The 10,921-nt window shown below is 42.8% G+C and overlaps 1 protein-coding gene across 3 annotated transcripts in view; it reads left to right on the top strand.

The window, feature by feature from the left end:
• The first annotated feature begins 3,346 nt into the window (after nt 1-3,346).
• Nucleotides 3,347-10,921, top strand: part of SGCZ (sarcoglycan zeta) — a 441,993-nt gene continuing 434,418 nt past the window's right edge. For all 3 annotated transcript variants that reach the window (XM_061473161.1, XM_061473145.1, XM_061473153.1), the window contains exon 1: nt 3,347-3,426. In XM_061473161.1, the coding sequence (XP_061329145.1) occupies nt 3,388-3,426 (39 nt within the window). In that variant the 5' untranslated portion in view covers nt 3,347-3,387. The remainder of the gene's footprint in view (nt 3,427-10,921) is intronic.

The raw sequence follows: 10,921 nt of genomic DNA, 5'->3' as shown, positions 1-10,921 counted from the left end.
CTGGGGTACAGGAAAGATGTAGGACTAGGCAGTGAATGACATTTGCACAGTGGTTTGTTAGTTGAAATGGAAAAAGAAAAGCTGGAAGGCTTAGCAGTTGAATGAAGAAGATGAATACATGAATATAAGTGATACAGTAGCTAAAGCAGGTGGATGTATACAAAATAACACAATTTCACTGGTCTTTCACCTGTTGACCTGCTGCACAAAAGGCCTAAGGTCAAAGTCAGCGCTTGGTTGAGTTTGCAGGCTGCTGCTTGCTTTGTGTTCTTCATTTCCACTCATTTATGCAAGCACCAGGCTCAGGCCTCATTTTCAGAGTTCAGGCTCTGATTTGCTTCAAGATTTACTGGTTCCTCTTTGAATCTAGGCTCTTGGCTTGGTTTCAGTTTTCCCCTCTATTAATGCTAATGATAATATTTGCGCATATAGTAAAATTTTGTGTTGACACTTGTGCAGAATACAGTTGTTAACTGTGCTAAATGAAACAGAAAGCCCTCTTTAAGGAAAATAATAATTCCACATTGTGTGCAATGACTAAGACATAGGGCCATATATGAATAATGAGGATGAAAATGTCAGGGGTGTCTTCTGAATTAGGGCCCTGCAACAGAAAAAGAGAGGTCTTACAGTTTATACACAAGACAAAAAACTTAGATATTTGAAGCAACTAGAAGTCTGGTATTAATTAACTTTGGAGTGCCTGTCTTAGCAACAGAAAGCCTCTTCTTAGGTTATATTACCTATGAAAAGTGAAACAGATTTTAAAGTGTTATTAAAGTGACAAAATCAATTTGTTTTTTGTATTATTTTCTAAGGAAATTAGGCTTATATGATTGTACTGTCAACTTTCCTTGTCTCTTCCCTGAACTCTTGACCACGATCAGCAAAATTCAGTAGGGGATTCTCAGACATATCTCATCCCAGCACACTTGGTACCAATATGAAAACAAACTAAGGAGTAACCCGTCCAAGAAAGTCTTGCAGTGTGGCAGCAACAAGACAGCAGCAAAGTCACAGTGCTGCAGGCCTTCTGTTTTTATAAAGCTGCATTTTGTGCAGTTACTTGTTGGTCTACTAATCGCCATGTAAACAGGTGTGGATGTATGAAGCAGATCAGGGGCCTTCTGGTTATCCATTGGCACCAGCCATGGCACCAAGGTACTCCCAGACTATGTCCCCTGGTTGGTGTCATTCTGGGGCAATCCCCTCCTCTTCCTAGTACTGCATATTGGCACATTTGGGGAACCCTAGAAGTGCATTCTGAGATGTTTTCCTTCAGATTGGTCTCTTAGAAGTCTCTCCAGATTTTTTATTTGGGGGATGAATGGGGTTTTTTGTCAGGAAAAAAAAAAAAAAAACCACAAATTTCTACAGGTCTTACAGCAACTAGATTTAGTGTCCACTTTGCCAATCTTTTATTTGGACACAAGTGTGTTGGCTCACATGGGAACACCAGGCCAAGTCTTTAATCTTTATAAATTGCAGTTCTAGATTAATGATAATAATGATACTTATATTACATTCACAATGAACCTGGAAGTCATATACAATTTGTGCTAAAAGGAGAACTGTCTTTTGCCTGTGCCTGCACCACATCTTTAGTTTTCTAGATGAGGGCTATATTCGGTCCTCAGAAATGGCTATCACTGGGCATCACCCAGCCCTCAAGCTTATGTTAACCTTGAAGTTTTGGAAGCTGCAAGCAAATCTATATTGAACTGGAAAGAGAGTATCCACTTTGGGATATTAGATCTGTCTACATATGTCAAATTATCAGGAATACCAATTCTATTTAAAGCAGTGTAGAAAGGAGGTGATAGAATTAGAAAGTGACAGTTCTGAATTTGTCATTCATGGAGTTAAATAAATAAGGCCCCCAAAAGACCGATAGGAAGGGAACAAAAATCACAGCTTTGTTCTCCAAAACTGCAACTGACAGATTTATGATAAAGGACTGTGATAAAATCAGGATCTCGGTGAGGAGGAATTTGAATTTTTAAATCTAATTTTGATCCTCTCTGGAGTGGTACAAGAGCCACGAGAGAGTGAATCCTTCGAAAAAGGAGATTAGTAAAGTAACACCCTGAGAGAGACTCAAGACTTAATCCATGTGCCATCAGAAATGCTGCTCCGCCAAAGCTGCAGCACATTAATGATACGCTCAACAGCTGCATAACAGCTGTGCACTTCTAGACAGAGATGGAGAAGTTTCACATCATCTTGTTAATTTAGGCACACCTGCACACACACACATATATATATATATGGTTTTAGAGGGAGTGGTGGGGAGGCAGTGGTGGTTTTTACGCCGGTGAGCGTGTGGCTACCGAGAGGAGCCATTTGGCGAGCGCCGGGAGTGCGTGGGTGGGTCCGTGTCCATGCCCGCCCCCGGGGAGGTGCTGCCGGCCGCCGACATTAAGCTCCAGGGGCTGGGCTGCTCAGAAAGGGAAACGTTGCTTTTGGGGAGCTGGAGAAATTCCCTTCGAGCGGGCCGTGAGGAGGGAAGTCAGTCACCTGGCGGCGAAGGACAGTAAAACAGGAGCGAAGGGGGGAATTTCTGCTTCTCTTCCTTCTCTCTTCTGCAAAGAGATCCACCTACTGTTTTTCTCCCAACTCTTAGCATAACCTTCAAAGAAGAGCATCCCTTACAGACTTTCCTATTTTTTTCCCCTAGTGTTATTATTGAGGAAATACCTTTAGCTACAGAGAATTTCTGAGTCTGTGCAGGAGTTGGAGGATTTTGTTATCTTGCCAGCAAAATTGTTCATCGCTAATGTCTTGCACTCACAGGGTGCTAAATTAGCTACCAGAGTAGGCATGACGGAGAAAGGCTTTTATCACAGGCTATTCTCTTCAGTTTGAACACATTTGCTCGAAATCTGCTGCATGATGCTGTCCGGAGAAACAGGATTTTTCCTCGGGATGCAGCGATTCGCCGGTTTCTGAGCTTATTGCAGAAGAAAAAATAATCTTTAAACTGAGCGGATTCTTTTTTTCCTGTCTCCTCCTCCCGTTGCCTGAGGACGCGAATCTCTTTCACCGGAGATCACCTGGCGCTTGAGTCCTTAAGGGAGTTCTTTTTTAAAAAAAAAAAAAAAATCAAAAAAGAAAAAAAGTGAAATTTATTTATTTATTTATTTATTTAAACCGGTGGAGGCGTGATCGCGGAGAATGAGACTGAGAGCAGTTGCCAGGGTTTGGAGGACAAGGCTGAGTTTAGGCTGGAAACTGAGAGACTAGATTGCCGCCTCCGCCTGGTGTTGTGTGGTGGGGTTTGTGGTTTTGGGTTTGTGTTTTTTTTTTTCCTCCTTTTTCCTTTACTTTTATTTATTTATTTTTTGGGGGCACAACTTCCCTAGTTTCCCCTCTGCTCAGTTTCGCTCCATGGAGAGATCAGCAAACCTGGACACGGAGGAGCTCAAGGTAGGATACCCGCCGGGTGCCGTCGTTACTATTTGGGTTGGACTCCCCCCTGTCGTCTCCGCCGTTGCTTGGGCGAGGGCTGCGCGGGTAGGCGCGGAGCGGTGCGCGGGGTTCCTGCGGACCCGGGCAAGGGCTGGGGGAAGGGAACACCGGAGGGCATCTGCCAGAGCCGAGTGCTGCTTCCTACTCCTCGGCAGCGAGCATTGTCATAATATTATTAATAATAACGATGATAATGGTCGTGATGGTGGTGATGATGATGATGATGGTGCCGCCCGTGTGCTCTTAGCGTTACATCAAAGCTGGGAGCAGTGTCAGGCGCAGCAGTGGTCTTGCCTCGGGAGGAGACGGCAGCAGACCTGCGGGTTTCCCGGCAGAAGTTGGCTCTGAAGCCTTTCTCGCCTGGGCATCTCCTCTTCTTCCTCCTCCTACTTCCCTCCCCGCCGGGAGAGAGGGGGAACACCCTTCCCCGCTAGCCCTCGGCGCTGCGCCAGGGTCCCCTCCTCTTGGAAGGGGGGACTCGGGGCCGCTTGAACAATAAAACTTTGCGTTAGGATGGTGTGAGTGTGAGGATTCCCCCCTCACTCCCCCCGGCCCAGCTCTGGCTCCCTCCCCGCTGAAGGAGCATGCCTGAGAGAGCTGAGCATGCTCTTTTGCGGAGATGGAGAGCCTGCCCACCACCAGCCCTGAGCGGAATTTGGCTCGAATAATACTACTGATAACTAATAACTACAAATATCTACCCATCTATACGGGGTGAAGCGGGGGAGAGGGAGGGAGCTTGGGAGCAGCGGGGCCGCCGGGAGGGACGGGAGCGAGCACGAGCCGGTTGGGCGGAGGGGGGGGACACGCATCTCGTCACGGGCTGAGGAAGCGATGGGAGAGCAAGGGGAAGGTAGTCTTCCCCCCCCGCCGCACGCCCAGCCATCCCCTGGCCACCCACCCAGCCGCGGCTCTGGCTTTTTCGTGGCTGAGGAGCGCTCTCATCTGGGGAGGCAAATTCCAGTGAGCCTTGAAGTGCTGCCGTGGGCCTCTTTCCTCTTCTGCCGAGCCAGATCTGAAAGTACTTCAGCATACTTGCATGTGAGACACCAGTGAATAGATTCACCCCCCAGTCTCGCTCGCAACCGCTGTAAATTCCCTACGGAAAGGCATACCAGAAGTATAGCCCTGCCTGAGTGACGGAAGAGCAGGACGGAGAAGGTAATAACCTCTTGCCTGAGAACGGCTGATTTCCCAGCGCTTCAAGCACGGCCACGCAGCAAACCTGCCTGCCTGAGCCGGGGAGTCCTCTCCCGCCTTCCCCAGCCTTTCCAGGGTTTACAGGAGACGGTTGGTATGGGAAAGACGGGAGCCGAGTCTTCCAATTAGCGGGAGGGGAAAAGTTTTATTTTAACGGATAATTTTTAAAGGTCTTTAAAGAAAACATGCTTGTGCTAAAAGGGGGCAGCACGTGGCGTGAATTGTCCTAACAACCCAGGAGACACGTCCCGCTGCGAGCGGGGTAGGGGAAGGAGCTTCCGTTCGTCTCGTAGTCTTCTGCGCTGCAATTAAGACTAATGTTTGCGTTGTGTACAGGCTGAGCGACCTTGAGCAGCGCGGTATAGCTGAGAAGTGGCACTGCTCCTAAGCACCAGCGCTTTCATCCCTCCCGCCTCACCGCTTTCCCCTCACAAGAGCTTCAAAAGGAGGCATTTTTGCAGATGCTATTAGGATCTGGGTAGCTTTCTGGGACGAGCCGCTTTGGTACGATGTTTTTCCCGGCTTTCCCAGGTGCTTTCTCGACGCGTTGCTGCTGGGGAATGATTTCAAAAGGGGGCAGGGAGTAGGGGACGCGGGAGAGCGGCCGCTTGCCCCAGCCCCGCGACCCTCGCCCAGGCCCGCGGCAGCCGGCAGGATTCCCCACCCGAACCGGACTCCTTGTGCCAAACAGTGATGCAAAACAGCCCAACATCTTGCACCTGCAATTTTGGTTTTTCACCCGGTGTGAACAGCCCAGCCAATTCCCCACCAGTAGGAATACAAGGGGGGGGGGGGGGGGGGAGGCGGGGAAAGCTCTTGGGCATTTAAGCAGTTCCCAGCTGGTGACTTTGCTGGACTTGGGTACAATAAAGAGCAGCTCCAGCACTGCTTTAAGTCGTGAACGGCTTTTGTCGATTTCTACCTAGCCTTAGAGCGTGGAACTAATTTCAGTGATTTGCTCCTTTTCCCCATAGCCAACACAGTCCCTTGCCAGTTGTGTGCAGTGAGCAGGCAGCTGTAGGTCCTGAGGTGTTGAGTGAGCTCTCTTCCACATTATACTGCCCAGAAGGCTCGTATGGAGAATGTCAGTTAAGGTAGCAGGCTGTCATAGAATCACTTGACAAGAATTTTGGATATGGGTTGGATGCTGTATTTCATGATACGGGGTTTTGTCCATTATGACACATACATGCTAATAAGAATAGAAATGAATAATGATAACTTCCTTACTAATACTACTAGAAAAATGTGCTAGCTGTAATAATAATATGTAATAATGATATTGAAAATATGCAATATAAGGCTTTTATACATCTCAGATCAGGCATTAAATCTAAATTTCAAATCTTTGTGATAGTTACCGCACTGAATGTAAGGAATTCTGAAATATGTATATAATATATATAATGAGTATACATTTTGAAAGGTTATTTTATGAAAAACCGAACACATATCATGCGTGCAACACCTGCTAATGAAGGTAGGTGTTCTTCCCCTTACTAGTCCATCCACGAATTCCTGATGAAACAGATCAGAACTGAAAACACAGACTACTCTTCCAGAGATTTTGAGCTGTTCTGATTTTCCTTTGATCTGTCTCTTCTGTCTCAGATGCATAGAAGAACTTTCCCCTGACTTTTTAATTCAGAAGCCTGTGGGGCTTTTGTTTTAAAGGAGTACTACTGAAAACACAGATTTAATAACACTGTCCTAGTTGCACTGTACTCTTGGGTTTAGTGCTGTGAAGCACTTTGTTACCTGAAGTATATATCTTTGTCTATACCTACATTTTGGACATACATGAAACTATGGCTTTGAGAGTGTTACGTATTTTATAGGGCTTTGCAATTTGAACATGTGTATAAAATATGATAAATTACTTTTCATTTAATGCATTCAGAACTTGAAGCATTTGTATTTAATTACTTTAAAATGTCTCAGTTTAGTTTGCAAAGAAGGGTGGAAAGACAGTTGTGTTTGCTGGACAACTGTTGACTTATGATGTTCATTGACACTGGATAGGTTGTCACAGATTTTGACCTTCACATCTGTCCAGGTGTTTGGCATACAATTCCTTTAACATATATTAAAACCATTTCTCTTATGTTGTTTAGTAACCACAATTTGTATACAGAATTAGATTATGGGAGATATATGCTCCTTGTAGTCTGTAAAACACATACTTTTCTGGAAGAAAGTTGATCTTTAATGGAACATATGATAACAGTTAGATGGTTAGCATGGTGGAATAAAAAAATAACCTAGAAACCATTTCTTATTACTTTAAGATGCTGGTTCAGTGAGAAACAGTCCCAAGAATGTTATTTTTAATAGTGTGTTTAAGTGTCTTGAATTTATCACTTTTAATATACAAAAAAAGTTAAACACTGTACACTACTTCTGATTAATCTTGTAAACATTAGCTGAATTTCTTTATTCAGTTCATGAGAGAATATTTATAGTCTGTTAATGGTTTTATGTTTCCTGGTGATACAAATCTACTTACTCAACATCCACATGAAGTTGGTCACAGATGAGGTTTTGTGATAATAGTCTCCCAATGCAATTTATGTAGTTTATGAATTATTTGATAAATTCAAACAAGGAAACCACAGGAATTTAAACAAGAGATAGAGTCAGTAATTTTGTGGTCCTGAACAGGTAAATCACTTCCTATTTAAATGTTAATAATTTGTAGGTGTTAAAAATGTTAATGGGAGAACTAATGCCCAGAGGAGTTCTGCAATATTTTCATTTATTTTCCTTTTAAAAGAAGGAGCCAGTGAAACTCATGTGCTTGGTGTGGTGTGGGAGGACTTTGATGAGACTAAGTAGGTGGTTATATTTCTGTTTTAAGTTAGTCATTCCATAATGAAAAGTATAGTACTCTATTACACCCAACATATTCTTACGAAAGTCTGCTTCATTTATTCATGTCTCTGCTTGGGACGCTGGACATCTTAGTGTGGATACTAATGGATTTGTCTTTTTAATGTAAAACCTGCTCTCTCCTGCTCTTTGCTACCTGTGTACCTCCAAGAAACAGTCATAGTTTACTAGGGCTCTATCAGCAATACTCAATAAAGACAATGAATCTGCATTCCCAGTCACAGAATTCAGCCTTTAAACCATTCTTCATGAAAGGTCAAGCTGAAACAGTTTTAGAGTAATATACATGCAAATTTCTTTTTTGTCTGTGTTCCTATTGTGGGATCTCCTCTCCATCTCCCAGTACATACAAGGTAGTTCAGGAGGCTGGAAGAATTCTGTATATAAGATATAGTTGTTCAGCAGACAGAAAAAAGGTCAAGACAATGGCAGTGCTCTTGCTGTACACTTTAGAAATCACTCTTGTACTATCACTACCAAGAAACAGTACTAACCTGTGGCTGAGCTTTTTGACATTGTACATTACAGCTTTGCTAAGCTCAACACTCTTTAAATGGAAAATACATCAAAATCTGAAGGCTTGGTTAAAGAGAAAAAAGCACTTTATCTTCCTGTTCTCCCTGACTTTTGGGATAAATATTGCTGTGTTTTCCTCTGCCACTGTATTCTGCACTTTGAAAAAAATAGATGTTAGCGATTTACATGTCTTTCTGAAATGGAAGAGGTTAGTGTGTGATGCTGCTGTAAGCTAGATTGTTTCTATAGGTCTGACTGTAAGACTTGGAGACAGTGCATAACGCATGCAAGAACCTTCCAGGGTCTAATGTGAAGACATATTTGGGTGTCCCAGTCATGTTTTCTTTCTATGTCCCTTAAATATTTGGAGGTTGATTTTTGCCTTCACAGGTTCCGACTTAGCCCATGAACAAGTTTCTTTGTAAAGTGTTATGGTGGAAATGTCACAAGAGACTTTTCCTGTGAAATCGGTTTTCCTCATGTTATTTTATATAAACTTCATCATGTCCAGCATAGTTGTTTCTATGTCCTCTAAGGAGCTAGCATTCCAAAGGACAAAAATAAGGAATTAAATACTTTAAAAAAAAAGTTCACCCAGTTAAAAATAGATTCTTTTCTCACTTTGACATGGAAGTTCCAGGGACTCTCCATAAGGCACTCTCATTTCCTTCTCTTTTCCTTCAAAAGAAACCTGGGTAACATGGCTTAGAAGTTGTACCATTCATTATTTTGAACTACTCTGTACATTCAAAGAGCTTACAGAAACCTACTTAATACCCTGTTGTACCTTTGGGTGCAGCCATATATAATAATGTTATTTGTAAACCCAGAATTACATCAGTCCAAGAACAAGGATTGACATTTATCTACTAAGCCATCAGCTCTTTTGCTAATTCTAAAATATTATGTGTTAACTCTTCGTTCCACAACAACCCCTCTTCTTTGTGAAGAAAGATGTTGTGAGGTTGCTATCCATGACTACTGGATTTTGTTGCTTGTCAACGGAAAGAATGACTATTGGTGAAGGCACAGCAGTGAGAGATGCTTTTTGTGAGGCTTTATTCTGGGTTAGCAGTATTATTGTGGCTAATCACACTAAGCCAGATTTACAGAGGCACTGAGTAACTCAAAGTAAGCTTGTGGTGTTCAAAATCTTTTGTTTAAAGAAGTGTTCTGTCTGTACCTCTCTTCTTATATTTCTAGGTAGACCATTAAGTAGGATTGTGTGATTTAACCCCTGTGTATTTGCACTGCTTGAAAAGTACTATAAGAGTAGTAGCTTTCTGCAATTCTAAATTAGCAGTACTTTGTTAAATCAGTGCAGTTATATCAGCAGAAGTACATTGGTGATATGTCTAAAATCAGTGCCACAAGCAGTAGAATGCCTCAGGCATAAAAATCTGGCCGTTAGCCATATTTCTCTGTTTTATCAGTCCTCTTCAGTTCATCTGGGCAACATGGTCTGGAATGTATAGGTTCCTGCTCCTATAAGTCTTGAACAGACAAATTATGTTGGTAAATGGAGGCCACTACTACTGAAAACTCACTTCCTTTATGAATTGTAATTATGTGCATTTAGTGGAAACACATAAAAACCAATTAATTTGAATTTGTGCTTTCTAAATACATGGTCCTTTGTACCATGATCAGGGTGGAAAATCCAGATTATTGAACTATTTTTGCTGTTTTTGCTCTTCAGGATCGTTGTTGATACTTGTACTTCTCAGTTATGTTGGTCATCTTCTGCTCAAAATAGTTCATAAGGTATTCTGAGTTGGATTCAAGAAAGGAGAAAAATTTGCTAACTTCATATTTAACAGAAGCAATGCAATTGACCTGGTTCAGCAGCTACATGGCACAATAGCTTTTTAAAATCAGTATAGGTTTTAATTAACATCAAATGGTTTGAGTTGTAAGGGACCTTGAAGATCATCTAGTTCCAACCCCTCTGCCATGGGCAGGGACACCTTCCACTTGACCAGGTTGCTCAAAGCCCATCCAACATGGCCTTGAACAACTTCCAGGGATTAGGCATCTACAACCTCTTTGGGCAGCATGTTCCAGTGTCTCAGCACCCTCACAGTGAAGAATTTTTCCCTAATATTTAATCTAAATCTCCCCTCTTTCAATTTAAAATCATTCCCCTATGTCTTATCCCTACATGTCCTTGTAAAAATACCCTCTCTAGCTTTCTTACAGGCCCCCTTTAGGTACTGGATGGCTGTTATAAGGTCTCTCCTGAGACTTCTCCAGGCTGAACAAGCCCAACTCTCAGCCTGTCTTCATAGGAGAGGTGTTCCAGCCCTCTGATTATCTTCGTGCCCCTCCTCTGTACTAACTCCAACAGTTCCAAATCCTTATGTTTGGGGTCCCAGAGCTGAACACAGTACTGCAGGAGGGGTCTCACAAGAACAGAATAGATGGACAGAATTGCCTCCAACCTCTTGGCCACGCTCCTTTTCATGAAGCCCAGGATTTGGTTTGCTTTCTGGGCTGCAAGCACACATCACTGCACATTTGGGAAAACGTTTATGGAAAATCAATTCACCTAAAATAGCAAAACTATCTGATTGGTACATTGATAGTTGCTATATTGTGGTGTGTTGATGTAGTTGAGAAAAATTGCCATTAACCACTGAAATTTCAGTATTCTTTCCAAGTGAAGTTATTCAGTAATACTAATTTATATTATTTCTAGTTAAAGCTAGTTCACATGCACAGAGTACTCTGTGGAGCTCTACCCTTTTAACTAGTTGAAGACAAGTAAACGAACAGTGTTGAAGGTTTCATGGCTGCTCAAATTAGAGTTACGTTTAACAAATTGCCAATATGCATAAAGCAATCAAAA

This window comes from Pezoporus flaviventris, unplaced genomic scaffold (assembly GCF_033815535.1).
Source record: "Pezoporus flaviventris isolate CSIRO_AGI_PZ_B2104156 unplaced genomic scaffold, CSIRO_AGI_Pfla_v1 ptg000002l, whole genome shotgun sequence".
In the NCBI taxonomy this organism is placed as follows: Eukaryota; Metazoa; Chordata; class Aves; order Psittaciformes; family Psittacidae; genus Pezoporus; species Pezoporus flaviventris.
Note: the sequence above shows the minus strand (reverse complement) of the source record. Positions and strands in the feature narration are given on the sequence as shown.